Below are 17,653 nucleotides of genomic sequence, written 5' to 3' on the forward strand. Positions count from 1 at the left end.
ATAACAAGTCAATTGTTAAATATATTTTTAATCAATCACATTTGCATTATTATGTCATACCTCCAAGGGAAATGGAATATTGACTTTGAACATTCTGGTCTTGAGGTAACTATATCATCAGGTCCTCAGCAAACCATTTACAGTATACTTTGAGAGAGTGGAAATCCTGTTAATTAATGCATTTCCACATTGATTATCAGGGCCACTCAAGAAAATGTGTGAAATCAATGGCAGTTTGTACCATGGAAAACTCATTCATATAGGCATAACATTGGACTTTGTCATCTCTATAACATAAAAATTTAGAGGAATGGTGACCTTGACAACAGTAGTTAAAAATTACACAACACCAGGTTATAATCCAACAGGTTTATTTGGAAGTACTAGCATTCAGAGCACTGCTCCTTCATCAGGTCACTAGTGGGACAGGATCAGAAGACACAGTGTCATACAATTAAAACAATATATTGAACAAACCTAGATTGCTCTTAGAATGGGTTGCAAGTTTCGGTTCATTAATATGTAAATCCTAGAACTTCTTTTATGTCATATTGTTGAGATAATGGTGGAGGTGGGACCATTAGATTAAATTCCCTACAGTGTGGAAACAGGCCATTTGGCCCAACAAGTCCACACTGACCCTCCAAAGAGTAACCCACCAAGACCCATTTGCCTACGTTTATCCCTGACTAATGCACCTCACAATTTAGCATGGCCAATTCACATGATCTGCACATCTTTGGATTGTGGGAGGAAACTGGAGCACCCGGAGAAAACCCACTTAGATATAGGGAGAATTTGCAAACTCCACACAGACAGTGGCCCAAGGTGAGAATCAAACCCAGGTCCATGGCACAGTGAGGCAAAATTGCTAACCATTGAGCCAACGTGCCGCCCATATAATTTATGGTTTTTTGAAAAAAAAGGTGACATCTCAGCTCAGATAATGTATTAAAGGTGTGAGGGTAGAGTCTGTCTGTATCCAAATCTTGAGTCAACTATTTCCAAAGTAGGATTTTTAAAATGTAATATAGATTGACTGCCTGCAGGTTGCATGCTTTTTGAGCGAAAATAGAATATATCGGCAAATACAATTCTGCAAATGCAAATTCACCCCATAGACTTGTGTGTGAGTGCACATGAGAGAGTATATGTTTGCATGTGTGCGTGCTTGGTGAAATGTGTGCATGTGTGTGACGGACTATAAGCCTGTGAGAATGTGTGTGCATGTGTGTGGTGGGGGTGCATGTTTGTGTGTGACTGAGAAAGCGTGTGTATGAGAGAGGGTCTGCGTGAATGTGTAAGGGTGTGTGAGCATGTGTGCTTGTGTGTATGTGTGAGAGAGTGAATAATGTAGTGGGGTCATCTGTCATGTGACAAGAACCCACGGTTCTGGTTGAGGCCACCCTTATGGGTACCGAACTTCTGTTCCTGCCCCACTAGTGACCTGATGAAGAAGCAGTGCTCTGAAAGCTAGTACTTCCAAATAAACCTGTTGGACTATAACCTGATTTTTAACTTTGTCCACCCCAGTCCAACACTGGCACTTCCACATCTTGAAAACAGTAGGTAGAACTATCTATTTCCTAGTTTGACCTTGTTAGTTGGGGCTGCAAAAACTTGATAAAGGTACAGCACTTTACACATTTGCCCCAGGTATGTCAATAAGGGAGAACTTCTCTCTGAAGACCTTCTGTTGATATGGAGTCTAGGCCAATATCCACTTTTTTTTTACCTTTTTTGACAGCTTTATTGCTAAGTGATGCCTTACTTACAATTGTCTCCTTGCTCATTATTCCCAAACATTCTGCATGAGATTGCATATGTCCAGAGCCAAAATATTTGCAATGAGCAGTCACAGTAGAAATGTAGAAAAAATCCTATGTAGACAATGTGAAATTTCAGAAGTGATAGAACACAGCAAATTGCCTAGAAACCAAACAGTAACTGGAAATTATAAATTTTGAGTAACCTGCAAGTGCTTGAAATAGCATTAGGAAAGGTCCTTACATAAGGAGGTCAACCTTTATTGCATGAGGTGTTCAAAAGGTTCATAATGTGTCCTGTAAAAAATACAGGGCTCCTAACTATGTAGATTCAGTTTAGAATGCTGCTAGTATGTATGTCTAACATAACCATTATTTCCTGTACCAAAATGGTTGAATTGCAATAGGATTACTCCTGCCAACTTGGTGATTTAGCAGGCCACATAGCACCAGAGAAATAGGTGTCAGGGATCTCAATTCCAGACCATAGACATTTGATAGCTCAATCAGAAGTTGTCATCAAATACTTTATCGTAGCAGAAAAATCCAGCAATTTTCTATATACATCACAAAATATCTGAGATAAACTTATTCAGAAAAATCTGCAGGAAAATAAGGATCTCAAAGTGGGAAACAAATAATAAACTTCTGGGGAAGAAATACTTTGGGAAATTAATTTAACTGAACATGCGTTGATGGTGGAATATTGCAGAACAGTTGTTGATATCTGACACATAATGGCTGTGCTGTGTCTATGGAAAATTATTTAATTGTTCTCAGTCTCGTACTGTATTCCCATAATCATGAAAGCCTGTTTTTCAAATATATATCCAATTCCCGGTTGAAAATTTCCCACTTCAAACGATGGAATCTGCTTCCATCACTCTTTCAGGCATGGTTTTCAGATCAGACCACTATACAATGAAACAGAATTCTTCATCACTTCAGGCATCTTTAGATTCCTTTATCAATGGTCCTAAATCTGTGGCCTCTGGTTAACAATCCTTCTAATAGAGGAAATAGTTACTCTTTATCTGCTCTATCAAAGCACATTTTGTACACCTCTGTAAAATGGGCTCCCTGACTTCTTGGTTCAAAGAGAAAATATTTTAAAATAATTTGAGTACTGTTTGAATTATATGTCTTTGGAATTAATATCCAAGCCTTGCTAGAAATTCTGATAAGTCTCCTCTGTAACATTTCTGAGGTCTCAGCATTCTTCCTGAAGTGCACTGTCCAGAATTGGAAAAAAATCGGTAGTTTTGATCTAATTAATGATCTAAAATATTTCGCATAATTTTCTAGTTTTTCAGCACTTTTTCTCCTCTCATAATTCATGGACGTAGTCATCACTGATTAGACCAGCATTATTGCCTATCCTTGATTGCGCTAGAGGAGGTGATGATGAGCTGCCTTCTTGAATAGTTGCAGTGTTTGAAGCAGAGAGATGTTCACAGTGCTTTGAGAAAGTGAGTTCCAGGATTTTGACCTAGCAAAAAGAATTACAATTTTGTTCCATGTCAGTATGATGCATGCTCTAAAGGGGAATGTACAGGTGGTGGTATTGTAATGGATTCTGCAGCCTTTGTCCTCCCAGATGATACAGTTTATGGGTTTGAAAAGTGCTGTTAATCAGCGCTGGTGAGTTAGATGATATTCACTGCTGTTACTGCATATTGTTGGTGAAAGAAGTGAAAATTGAATGTTATGTTTTGGATTTCAAAGCAAGCAAAGCTGCTTTATCCTGGATGATGTTAAGCTTCTTGAGTGCTATTGGAGCTATGCCCATGCAATTGGGGAAAGCTGTATTCTATTGCATTGTTGACTTGTGCCTTGTAGATAGTGGACAGGTTTTGAGGAGACAGGAAGTGAGTCTGTGACCATCTTGTTTGGGAACTATATTTATATATCTGGTCTAGTTCAGTTTCTAATCAATGGTAACCCCCAGGGATGTTGATTATAGGGATTCAGTGATGATAATGCCATGGAATGTTAGTGTGACACAGTTTCATTCTCGCTTGTTGGAGATGGTCATTTTCTGGCATTTTAATACTGGAACTGTTAATTACCACAAATCAACCCAAGTCTTGATTTGTTTTGAGGTCTTGCTGCATATGAACATAGACTGCTTCAGTGTCTGAGAATTCAGGACTGGTGCTGAACATTGTACAATCATCAGCAAGCATTCTTTCTTCTGACCTTATGGTGGAGGAAAGATTAGAGTTAAAGCAGCTAAAGACAGTTGGACCATGGACCCTAGTCTAAGTAACTCCTTCACTGAAATTTCAGGCTCAGATGATTCAGAATCACAGCCATTTTCCTTTGTGCCAGCTACAATTGGGAGACACAGTGGCTCAGTGGTTACCACAGGTGAGCTGGATTCAATTCCACCCTTGGGAAACTGTCAGTGTGGAATTTGCACATTCTCTCCATGTCTACATGAGTTTCCTCACACAGCCCAAAGATGTGCAAGTTAGCTGGATTGGCCATGCTAAATTGCAGATTGTGTCCAAGGATATGCAGGTTCAGTAGATTAACCATGTGAAATTCAGGGTTATAGGGATAAGGTAGGGGTTGGATCTGGGTGGGAAGGTCTTCGGAGGGTTGATGTGGACTTAATGGGCCAAATGGCCTGCTTCCACACTCTAGGGATTCTATGACTGGAGAGGTCATCCCTGATTTCTATACACTTCAGTTTTGCTAAGGCTCCTTGTGATGTCAAGAGCAGTCACCCTCCCCTCACTTGTGGAGTTTAGCCAAGTTGTCTGTATTTCAACTAAGACTGCATTAAGGTGAGGAGTTCATGGCCCTGGTGGAGCCCAAACTGAGCATAAATGAGCAGATTATTGCTGAGCAATTTTATGTCCACAATTTTTTCCATCACTGTGTTGATAAACTGCTTTTATGTACAGAGTAATTTTTCAATCTGATGGGTAGATGCCAATGTTCTGGCTGTACTGGTATAGTAAACCTCAGGGTAAAGCTATTTCTAGAGCATTAAGTACCATTCACAGATACAGCCATTCAATGTATTCAATGTTTTCACCCATTGATCGATGTTATATGAAGCGAATGGAATTGGATAAGCATTGATATATGTGACATAGCCACCTTTGGAGGTGGCCAATGTAGATCATTACCTCTGCAATTCAGGTTGAAGATGCATACAATTGCTTCAACATTGTTTGTTTCATTGATATAGGCAGCTTCTCCGTTATCGAGGATGGGAACATTAAAGCTCCTCCTCTGATTAGTTTTAATTGTCCACCACCATTGATGGCACAGTGCCAAATGCAACATTAAGGATCCAGTAGATTTTATAACAGCCTCAAAATGACATCAATATAAATAGAAAATCATAAAATTGTACCATCGGATAATTGTTGCAGACATTATACCCATCAATTATTCTGAAGACAATTTCAGTCCAACAATGAATAATTTCTATGATGTACAAAGAAAAGCAGTGAAAATCTTTGCTATCTTAATGGGAAGACATGTACTGAAAAATGCCTCAGAGTTACATTGTGGAAGGTGATGGGCTGAAAAACAAATAATAAAATATTTTTCCATGTATTACATTCATTACACTCTTACGGTAGTAAAGTGACAATTGCATCTGATATGCTTGTTTTGCTTGGCTTTTAGTATAAGATGTATTCCCAAATGTATGAAAAAGTGGAAAAGATTTGCAAGATGTAAACTGATAAGAGGCGAGGGGCAAGCATTTATATACGCAGTTCCACACTGAACTAAGTCCACTGGTTGTGATTCATATTGTGGGAAGGTTGTTCTAAGAAAAGACATTAACACAGTTCAGAGAGCAGTGATACTCCTATTCTGTGCTTGGGAGCTTGATGTTCATTCTAGCCATCTGCAGCTTGGATGGTCTGTTTTTACAAGTACTGCCCTCATAGCAACTAACAGGTTGCAGGTTGAAAGCAATTCACTGGCAACTTCCTTGATATTTCCACCTCGAAATTTCAGTTGCCTTTGTGGTTGACTGCCTAATGGATTCATTCTTCTGTCTGCTGTTTTAAAGTAGTATTGACTGATTTATTTTAAATAGGTAACTAACTCCACAGAAATAGCAGAACAAATAAATCAAAGTCAATCTGCAGTAAGCATTTATCTGCCACCCACACAATTGCACTTCCATGTTCTGTTGATGAAGGAAAAATAATTATTAAGAGGCTCTTTCTATTGACTTGCCAATGAAACCACCAGAACCTTAGTCATCTCAACATTACTTTTGTTTAAATGCAGGAAACTTGGAAGATGAGCTGCTGTATCAACCTTACTGATAAAAAGAAGTGCACTGAATGGTGCAATTTACAAACAATCAACAGCTAGATTGCTGTTGCTAAACATAGTAACTCAAACATGTTGGTAGCTTTTAAGCATTGCTTACAGAAAATTAAAAATGTAACTTTTGATTTCTTGTTTCAATTTTTTTTTAACTTTCAATTATACTTAACGCCATTATAATCATGGTTGATAACCGAGCAAGCCATACAGAGTATAGAACAAAGTAACCCTTCATAAAGCTATCAATTTTACCTGTAAGTTATTGCTGTACTAATTCCATATACAATATGTAACTGTAAGCTTCTCAAAAATAAATATGAAGATATGAACATAGAAAATGATAGTCTGAGTTAAATGCTTTGCACCTCAAGTCTGCTCTGACAACAACTAGATCAGTGCTGATCTTTCACCTCAATTCCATTTCCAACTTTAGCCCATATCCACTGATATCTTTTAATATCCAGTAATCAATCCATCTCTGTCTTGAACAAGCTGAATGGTTAATTATCCACAGCCCTCTGGGGTGAAGACTTCCAAAGATTCATCATCCTTTGAGTGATGAAATTCCTCCTTATCTTAGTTCTAAAATGTCCTCTAGTTTGAGAAGCTTCCAGCCAAGGGAAACATCCTCCCTGTGCCTATCTTTCAAGTCCCATAAGAGTATTGTAGGCATTAATGTGATCATTTCTCAATCATCTAAACTCTAAAACATATTTGTCCTTTTTGGCATTACAGTAAATTCAATTTTGGATCAAAGTTTAATGAACTACATTTCCATCATTTTAAACTTCTATGTTTATCCCAGGATGTCACCTTGGTCAAATTGTGCGAACCATCTCTCAGAAAGATTGCACTCATTTATAAATATGTGATTTAAACCATTGGTAATTTAGCCAACTCTCTATACCTCCTTAATTTATGCATTAAATTTCACAACAATTTTAATCTGCGCAATGTTGTGCCAAATTGTTATAAATTAAATTGGAGATATGCAATTATTAAAAAAAAAGTAGATTGAAACATTGAAAAGAATCACTGACCTTGTGTGTTACAGCTGGACCTTATTATAAACAGGACTGCATGTCCTGAATTTACTTGATCTAGATATGAAGGAAGTTGAATGTAAATATGTCAGTGTTTTAAGGTTCCTTGGTTTTGTCTGCACATGCTCTGTTGTCGAGCTCAAACATGATGCACTAATGATTGACTTTTATGAATTTGAGAATTGATGATGAAGCAAGAATGCTTGCTGCTGACCACAATGTGAACAAAGAGCTGCAGGAATAGCAGCAGATGTCGTCCAAGCAGTTTCACAGGCACTTCCCACCCACTTGAACAGAAAACTCAAAACACTAAAAAGGTCATTTCTAAAAATGTTTACATTCTACAAATTCAAGATTGGGATATAGGCATGAAGAAAGGGTTGAAACTAAAATATTCTTTAAAAATGTTGTTTATTCTTAAAATTAAAATGTTTAGGTTAAGTTTTCTTATTTGTCATTTAGCAGCCTTCCATAAAAAATGTATGTTTTCAGGATTAGTTCTGTTGTTTATCAAATTTTATTAATCATGCTGGAACTAAAAACCTAGTTTGACCTATTGAAAAAAGATGCATTTCTTTTTGCAGAAAATTTGAAGTTCTCACAGAATTTAGTGACAACCAGTTCTGGGAGGGTGCACAGCACTACTAGTCTCATGACGCTTGGCAACAGGTAACAACTTCCAAATTTCAGGGCCAATCTACCCATGCAAGACACTCTGAACTTATACTCATTATCTGAGGGGATAATGACAGCAAAACCACCCCTACACCTCCACCCCACAATGCCCCCCACCATTACACCCTTTCCACCATGACCATTCCAATCTCCATAGTTCTTCACCACCACCACTTGACTCCCACACCCCAAATTCCAAGCAAAATGCACCCTAAAGGACAGCAGATTGATTTTACAATATTTAATGTGCACTTGATATAAGTGCTTGGAACTGTATATTCCCTGGGAGCAATAAGCCACAACTACCTTAGGTTACAACTTTTGTGTATAGTAAGAGAATAGCATATTGTGTGTATTTTATAAAGCACAAGAGGGTTCAGATAGAAAATATTGTACCTAGTTGCGGCAGATTTGCAACTTGAACCAAAAACACCATTTCTACAAAATTGTCTGATCCAGAAGCTATTGAGTCATTGGAGAGTTGGGAGGTTTCTTGTTTTAAAAGAAAAATAAATAAGCTTGCAAGTCTATAGCATGGGCTTATTGGCTGGATTGGCCTGTGATTTCCTCTCCCCTGCTTCTTAAACCTGGATAGTTAATCCAAATGAGCCAAACAACAATGGCTAACATGGCTGGGTAACCTAAAGTAGCCATTGTGCTATTGGACCATCAGCCTGCTCTCTCATTAGAGAGACAACTGGTGGTAGATTAAGCTAAGGGTCACCATGCTTCAAGGGAGGGTAAAGAATGAGAAGGAGTTATGTCACGCAAACAGCTTTGAAGTGCTTCAATTTGTCACAAAATTGAGATAAAATATACAAATATTTGCAATTGAAAGCAATAATTGATCCTATGGACTAAAAAGAAAATTGTGTATTTAGTTTTGTACTTTTAAATATAGGTAAGTTGATGTTTGGTGAGATAAGCTTTTCAATTGTGTATTTTAAAATATAGTAGACATTTTAAATGCAATGTTATAATTCACTGACATACCATCATATATACACACACACACGCACATTTTTAAATATATAAGAGATGTAACAAATTTTAAAATGTTTAACACTTAGTTCCATATTGAATCAGAAAACAAAATCAATTTGTAACTCTAACCTAAATTTTTCATACTTGAGACAATAACTGCAAGGAGTATTAATAGAAGAAAATATAGACTCCTCTGTCCAGATGGAAAACTCAACATATTACCTTGATGTGTTTTATTTCCTGAGAGCGTGAGGTGAGGTTAGCTGGATCACAAAGTCACTGTAGAAATCAAAAGAAAGCTTGAATTGAAGAGACCTACAACTATGTTAACAGACAATGGGGCTAAAATTGGGGTGAAAACAATCGTAATTTATATAAAGTTCAAGCTAATCATTCTGATTTTTAGATAAACATTGATTTAAGCATTCAACTCTCCCATCAGATGTAGACAGGGTCTATTTAAAATATTTCAATGATGTCAGTCAATGTATCAAAGTCTTCAATGCTATTATTTTATCATACAATCAATGCTGAATTTCTACATTCTCAACTAACTCAATAGCCCAGAGAGTTGAGGGGTTAGAAATAATTATTTATTCCCCCCCCCATCCCCATTAAGGGAATACTTTAAGAAGGCTGGACATTGATCAAATAGCATTTGATTATTCAGTCTGTTAAACAGTTGGAGCTTGATAAGTTTCCATTACTTTACCTCATTTATATTTTCTGTACTAATAACATTTCTCTGTTAAGGAAATTTGATTGTCCATTTAGCCCGGAGTACTGCCAGTTCTTCCCTTTTCTGGGAGAAAAATGGCATTTCTCACGTTAGAGCTCCTTCCATCCCTGACACTGAGCCGCCTATGAGCAGCAGGATGATGACTCATTTCTTTTACTTAAATGCAACTCAGTTAGAACATTTAAATGGGCCTGCTGATGACGTCAGTGAATGATGAAAACAAGTGTCTCAAAGCATGGCCTACCAAAATATGCTTCACATGACAACTGACCCTGTAACCCACTTTGAGAAAAACAGCATGAGAGTGTAAAACAGAACAAGAAAATGTGAGCCGGTCACTTGATGACAGTGATACACAATAAAATTCTTAATCTGTGTTTCTACTGACTTTCATTAGCTGGGCATTTGAGGGACATCAGAGGGGGAAAATTGAGAGTATTTTACACTGAAATAGTTGGAAGCCTGTTTAAAATAACTGTAAATGAATAATGATATAATAAATATACCATTAAGCTTAAAACAACTAAATTGATTATTTGAATACTACGTAAATCACTGTAGTTGTTTTCTTACTGTACTGATAATCCAGAACACATTTTATAATGACTAGAAATATATTTTTTAAAAAGTTGCTGTCAGTAACAGTTAGTTTAAAGCTGTCAGATTGTTATACAAAATAAGCAACTCTTTTAGTAACATCCTGAGAGAAGGGAATCTGTGACCATTATCTATCTGGTTCCTGTGTGACTCCAGCCTGGTGTTAATTTAGTTCATTGTTATTTGTCATCTGAAGTGGCCAACAAACTACACAGTCGACTGAAACTTCTACTGAGAATGAAACAAATTGGAACTCTAAGTTAATCGCATGATTATCTTCACAGTATGGTCTGCAGAAGTTCAAGAAGAGCTGAAAATGTGTTGCTGGAAAAGTGCAGCAGGTCAGGCAGCATCCAAAGAGCAGGAGAATCGACGTTTCGGGCATGAACCCTTCTTCAGGAATGATTCCTGAAGAAGGGTTCATGCCCGAAACGTCGATTCTCCTGCTCTTTGGACGCTGCCTGACCTGCTGCGCTTTTCCAGCAACACATTTTCAGCTCTGATCTCCAGCATCTGCAGTCCTCACTTTCTCCTTCAAAAAGAAAAGCCCAATATACCGCAGGGTAATTAAGAATGCAATAAATTCAGGCCTTGTCAACATCTCAAGAATAGTTTAAATTATTCCACATTGATTCAAAGTCTAAACTCAATTATGTTTTGGATATCATTTATTTCAGAATTTTGGTCATTTGTTTGGCTGGAGAAAATGTAGGTATCATATTGTAAACAACACTTCAGAAGCCTTTTGTTATCCAGATACAATTGATTATATAAACTATATGAACAACTGCTTTATTCTTAAAAAGCTGTTAATTAGCCTGACTGCTGTAACAGCATCCCATAGAATTCATCAGATCCTTATACTATGATATACATAATAGTCACTGGATGGACCCATACAGAATTTCTAGTTGTCCAGTTATTGTGGGTCATTTTTCACAAATAAAAGTTAAATGTTGAGAGGCAAAGGCAATTAGGCATGGAGATATTTAGATGTGGGGACTGACACTCTGGGAATACTTGATGTGGATGAAGTATTCTATCATGACTACATTACGTACAATCTCGCAGATTCGTTAACAGCAGATGCAGTTATTCTGCAAAAATAAAAAAATACCATATCAGAAGAATAATATCTGGATAGGAATCATCAGGAGAAAGTGCAAAACAAGGGTGCATTCCAGTAGCACGAGTAAATGGAGTACTTAAACTGCATATTCAAGAAAGATGTGAACTAAAAACTGGTGTGTTCCATTCATCTCTCTCATCTGAGGTTTACACTAAAATCTGTGTTAATAAGATGTGAGATTGTCAAACTGATATCTAAATACCTTTAACATTTCTAATCAAATCTATTATCACAAAACTTGTGTTAAGCAATTCCTCTATGAACTGGAAAACAACATATTCTCTCAAATTTTAAGTATAAACATTGAAACTCATTAAAAAAATCCACTCACAGACTATGATTTGTAGTGTACACAAAACAAGTACCACTTAAGACATGAATAAAAGAAACAACTGCAGACTCACTTAGAAGAAAAGAACTGGGAATTGAAAGATGCATATGCCCATATGCTGTCCCTTCAACATCAGGATCTTTGTTTCAATTATGTGCACAAGTTCCTCAGTATCCGATGTGAAAAAAATCTGTGTTGTTCCAACTTCTAGTGAGCTCACAGCACATAGGAAGTGATGACCTGCTGAATTCTTGGAGCAGACCATAACAAATTATAAGGGAGAAAGCAAGGACTGCAGAGGCTGGAGATCAGGGTCGAAGAGTCTGGTGCTAGTAGTACTTGAACAGTGTACTGTGTACTTTAAATAAATGTGTGACTGACAGTCTTTTCACAAAGGAACTCATTAACAAACACTACCATAAGCATGATACCAATAACTTAAAGCAAACATTTGCTTTTGAGATGACAATAATAATGGCTGTCGTATCTCTGCTATAATGCTATCTGATTATCTTGATTCATTTTTGTTGTCAAATGGAGAGCCTCTGAAATGTCACCAATTTGTTTCTAAAATAAAGGTCTTGAAAAATGCAGCCACGGTAATTGCAAACAATGTGAAATCTTCAAGAGCTGCTGGGACCTTGGCTGTATGAGTGAAATGCCACTAACTGACTTGCTCTCTGGACACATTTAAATTTTACCTTAATTGTATCAGTCTGGACTAAGAGATGAGCAAATATCTTGAAGATGCAAGACTTTGGTACTCCCAAAGCAATAAATAGTCAATTTGTAAAACATAACTGTGTTATACTAGTTGGCAGATTATCAAAACAATCTTCAGAATTTAATACTGAAAAGTTCTGTTCTGTAAAGATCCTTGTATGAAACCAATCCTTTATTTCCATGGAAAAACTGAACAAGACCTGCAGCATAAAGTTGAGTTCTGTGTTAAATATAACACAGACAGAGAAAACATTTGTTCAACTAAAAGTTAAATTAATATACTGATGAAATGAACTATTAATATAAAGAAATTAACATAAATTTGAATATGCTTTAGTCTGTGGGTTCTGTTTGACATTGAGTATGCTATTCTATAACAGACTCTGAATAGACATGCCTCATAAACACACACGACCCACATTGGATTATATCTTCAAATGTCATACATTGCAACTCAAATGGAAGATAGAGAACCGTCTCTTTTTCAAGCGTGAGATATATTTAACTAGGTTACATTATAAATCAAAAAGGTTAGTCTAATTCCGAATATGTAAGCCTTACCTGGTGCAGCATGCATTTATTCAAATATAGGCACACCCCATTTCTAGACTACAGAGCTCTAGACTAGACTACAGGATGGAAGCTCTGAGAAAACACAAAAAATGTTTTTCAATTAAACTTTAAAAAAAAAGTTTTCTCAGTTATTTTAAAACATAACAAATGATGTTGTGACTCTATATAGTGGATGATGTGAATGGTTATGGGAATTATTTTTTCATTGAATTGTTTTGTATTTGATTTAAAATACACATTTAAGTCTCTTTTCTGTCAAGTGCCATGTAGAAAAGGAAGCAGAGACAGAAAATAGTGAAATATTGTTTCAGACACAAGGGACTCCCAGAGGTAAGGCACCAGCATTGATCAAAATCAGTCACAAAGATTGATTCTGTACTCTATCACTTAGTGGAATGATATTTCTGGAGATAGCTTTGCCACTTCATATGCCATCTTTGAAAATGGCATCACCGTGCATGATACAAATTATAACCATAAAATTCTAATGGAACTGAATAGCAGAGGAACTTCAAAATGTCGCTTTCAATTATATTGCTCAGCAGTTTGAAGAAAATTTAAACCTGTTCCCTATTAACTAACATATGCCCCATACACACACACACACGCAAATTCAAGTGAATGTGTCAGTTTAATCCACTGCACATTGATTATATGCTACAATAAGTTGGCATGTCTTGACAAAGTCCCCTGCTTGTAAAGGCATATGAGAATAATATCACACAAGAGCAATAAGCATGCTATATTCTTGTGTTCATGTTACTCTAACACATCTTGTGTTTATGTACATATATCATGCAGTAACACTTTACCTTTCACCTCAAATGACACCCATGGTTAATAACTGTGTAGATCTGAATGAGAGTGTTCAGAGATATAAATTCCTAATGAATTTGGCCAGGCAATGAGCTAAGCTGCTCCATGGATGTGAGGGAAGAAGATGAAATTACATAATCACAAGCCAAGTTCCAATTCTATGGAAAATAAAATAACCATCTTACCAGTCTATCTTGATGACCTGCAAAGCAACTCAGTTCCCTAAGGACTGCACAGAGATCTTCAACGCAAGAAATGTCAATTGTTATTTGTAACATGCTGTGAACTAAAAATTGCTTAGGATTTCTTACAGTTCCTTAATGGTTGCAAAAGTATCCAGTTCGCCGCTAGAAGGGCCATACAATTGTCAATGATAGAACCGTGCTGTGAAAGCTGATCAGATTCAGATTCAGATTCAGAGCTTCAGTCTGAGAATAGAGGATGGAAATGATCTGTGATATATCATTATTAATTTACACGCCATATGCAACATAGCGGGTTATCATCCAGGGCATTCTTAACTCTCATTCGCGAGAAAATGAATATTTAATAGATTAATGGTGAGGCAGACATGAGTTGTATCCACAGTAAACAGAAATTCAGTGCAGTAGGTCTAGAAAGGACGCTTACAATATCAGCGAACGTTGTGTTAAGTGGCCAAGCGGGTGATTTTGTTAATTACACATTTAAGGTTAATGTTTAACTTCTGTACAGGAATGATTTGACACTGAAACAATCTTTAGCACGCAGCCTAATTTCAACGGAAATTGAAAAATAAAAGCTTCATCTCAATTCCATTAACAGATTAACGAGCCTGAAACTTAAAATAATTAGTGGTGTAAAGGACCCACCATTACTTCAGCAATTAAAATTTGGATAACATTTAGAAATAAATAATTTTGTAACACTTTGTATGCGAACCGTCAGTAAGATTTGAGCCGATTGATAATGTCAATGTTGGGCAGGTCATGTGTGTTATCTTGCGGGAGCGTGTTTATTTGAAATACTTAAAGCGAATTCCAGATTTACCCTAAGAACTAAGAAAAATGCAAGAACTTTTAATGCCTTTTTTAAAATAAAGAGACTTTTAAGTTAGTGCTTGTCCGCGCGTTAAAGGATCGATCGAGAAATCATAAAAAAAGCACATCATTAAATAATTGGGTCCATTTATTACAATCATTCGTGGTACGTCTCGTGATATTAATCTATAGGTAACTCTGGTTTGTACCCAAGAGGTCAAAGAACACCAACCACAACACAAAGGAACAAGAGCTGCGTTCAATTCGTGCAAAGAAACCTATTTTGTTTCCGAGAAAGCACCAGCTCACCCCACACAGAAACGGCACATGATTTTCCCCAGATTTTTAAAAAAACACGCCACTAAATTTGGACTTGTTCTTTACTTAAGACTAAATACGAACACGAAAGAAAGCATTGCTAGAACATTGAAATCAAACAAACAAAAAATCTCTAACTTGTATTTTTTTGTGTGTGTTTAAATTACGGTTGTTTCAACCCAGCAAAGTCCACCACGATTCGGTTTCTTTAGATCAGTGATATCCGCCCGTGAGAAAATCCAGCTTGATTTGTCTCGCCAGTAGTCTGTCGCTGTCAATAAATTCACTTGATATTCCTATAGAGAGCACCTGTCGCCAGAACTACTTCGGACCACGCTGGCCAAGGCGATTGTCAGCATTCAAAGAAATTATTCTAATCGGTAGGTTAGTCTGCCCCTACTTAGCAGTTTGGATGGGGTTTTTTTTGGTCTAATAATCTGGTTCCGTTGCAAATAGCGGTCATGTACACGGGAGAGTTGGTCCTCAGGGAGAAAAAAAATGGATTGGCATCTCCCTTTTATAGAGGGAATACCAAAAAGCCAGAAAACGTCGAGTACTTCCATCCTCCCATTAAGTTGCCTCTCTCGAGCTTTAAATAGACTTTGTCCTCTCTCTCCATGTTCAGCAGCACTCCGTTACTGGCGGCCTCCCGGGTCACATCTTGATCCCCGGCGAAAGCAGAAATGACAGCCCAGCCGTTTTGCATTAAGCTGACCTGGACAGGGTGAGGGAGTGAAAAATGACAGAGAGCGAGAAAAGGGAAGAAAAGAACGCCTTTACAACTTTGACTGTTACATGGACAGTACCGAGAACAGCGCTAAGCAAGTTACTGGCGAGCCGGTGACACGTTTGGGGTCGTTAGCAGCCAGCGCTTTCAGGTTATGTCCGTACAAATGAATAAAATAATTGGTTTCTTTCTCGCACTAAAGGCAAGCTGAAATCGCCCGAGTCCCAGAGGGCTTGCTCCCTCATTAGAGAGAGACGGTCTAGCCACACTATCTGCAGCGGTACGGGAACAATCTCCCTCCCATTCTGTCGCCTATTGACTGGTCTGCTGTACCGCCCATCTCTCAGTGGCTCGTTTTTACAGTTTACTATTGGACTACATCAGTCGCCCGGTGACAGCGACTGTCCGGCGGACAAAGAGCCCGTGTCTACCTGGATCGTCTGTCGGTTGTACACCTTGACCACGTGAAAGCTGAAACTGTAAATGCCCTTCCTCGGCGCCACGAAAGTGCCGGACCTTGTGTCGAAGTGGTTCCCAATGTTAACTAAGACCTGCAAGAGAGCACAAAGCACCGGGCCATCTGAGACTGGCTTCATAACAACATCGGAGGGAGGGAGGGGGAGGTGGATCCATCATTTCTCACTGAATGGTGTGTCTAGAGATGGGGTTGTTAAACCCCTGAGATTCGGCTCGGTTTGACATGATAATAACAGGCAAGGGAGAGCGAAGGGCACCCCGACAAACTCCAGCAGGGGGGTCCCACTGCCCAGGAGGTTGTCAGGAGCCGAGAAGGTTTGGAAGCCGCGTTTCTAACGCGAGCAGGCGAAACAAAACGCGTTCATTTTGTTTCGTTTTAAAGTTCACGATTACAAAAAAAAAGTCACACAGCAGGTGAGAAGGTAGATCTGGTGAATAAGGTCTTGAGTACCGATACACACACACACACACAAAGTTTACGACTTAGGTACGACTGTTTTTATATGTGTAAACTGGGCAAGGGAGGGGATTCCCAACCCCCACCCCCCACCCCCAGTTACCCGAGCCTGTGATCAGCAACTTCGGAGCATTGAGGAGCCAGTGACAGGGAAAGTGTTGCTTACATTCCTGACTGTGTCTCTGTTTTGACCCTGGCTTTCAGAACTCAATAAACAGGAGGGGGCGAGTTGTCAGGGGGAGATGAGCCAGGGTGAGAGGTGGGGTGACAGACCAGTCAGTCAGCCTCTGAGGGTGGCTGGGGAGGGGAGGAGAGCGGCCGCACTTACATGGTCGAAGTAGATGGTCATGGTCCGGTTGCTCATCTCGGAGGGCTCGTGGTTCGTGCTGCGGACGGCGGAGAAAGCCACCTTAGCGCTCCCTGAGCGCACGGAGATGCCCAGCGAGGAGGTGACCGCCCCGTCCGACGACGGGTTCGAGTCGCACACCACCAGGCACTTGCCCTCCAGGACGATGGGCTCGGTGTCGTTCTGGGCCAGCGCCAGGCCGGTGCAGGCGAGCACTAGCAGCAGGGAGTCTCTCAGAGCGGTCAGCATGTTGGGAGAGCCCGGGCGGCCTGGGGGCAGATCCATACGAGACCTCCCACCCCACCCCCTTCTCACTCAAAATCCTGTGCAGAAACCTCCTCTTCCACTCAAAACAAAACGATCCCGGATTGTCTTTTTTTTAAATCACCGCTTCCTTTTCCTTGACCAGCCTCCTTTGCAACTGCAGCCTGCTACAGGGTGAGATAACCTCCTTCAGTTTCTTCGGATGTCATCGCCTGTAACAAGACAGGATCAATGCAAAGAACAAAACACACACACACACATACACACACAGAGAGACAGCTCGTTCTGGTTGAGTGCAGCTTACTGACGGCGCGTACTCTGAATGAATAGAACTTGCTGCCCTGTCATTCTACAGATTTAT

General features: G+C 38.8%; 1 protein-coding gene across 1 annotated transcript; it reads right to left on the reverse strand.

Moving 5' to 3' along the window:
• Positions 1 to 15,078: 15,078 nt before the first annotated feature.
• cbln2b (cerebellin 2b precursor) lies at positions 15,079 to 17,277 on the reverse strand. Its single transcript, XM_060824298.1, has 3 exons — positions 17,011 to 17,277; positions 16,180 to 16,299; positions 15,079 to 15,736 (listed from the first exon to the last, which is right to left on the reverse strand). Exons 1-3 carry the CDS (start codon positions 17,275 to 17,277, stop codon positions 15,539 to 15,541), a joined length of 585 nt encoding a protein of 194 aa, XP_060680281.1. The 3' UTR covers positions 15,079 to 15,538.
• Between the last annotated feature and the right edge of the window lie 376 nt (positions 17,278 to 17,653).

The sequence above is a fragment of the Hemiscyllium ocellatum genome, chromosome 4 (genome assembly GCF_020745735.1).
Source record: "Hemiscyllium ocellatum isolate sHemOce1 chromosome 4, sHemOce1.pat.X.cur, whole genome shotgun sequence".
NCBI lineage: Eukaryota > Metazoa > Chordata > Chondrichthyes > Orectolobiformes > Hemiscylliidae > Hemiscyllium > Hemiscyllium ocellatum.

Excerpts from the sequence above, each read along its gene's own strand:
- cbln2b (XM_060824298.1), bottom strand. The coding sequence starts at position 17,277 with ATGCTGACCGCTCTGAGAGACTCCCTGCTGCTAGTGCTCGCCTGCACC. Across the intron at positions 16,300-17,010 it reads TGACCATCTACTTCGACCAT|GTCTTAGTTAACATTGGGAA; the intron begins GTAAGTGCGGCC and ends GCTCTCTTGCAG. Across the intron at positions 15,737-16,179 it reads ACAACCGACAGACGATCCAG|GTCAGCTTAATGCAAAACGG; the intron begins GTAGACACGGGC and ends CACCCTGTCCAG.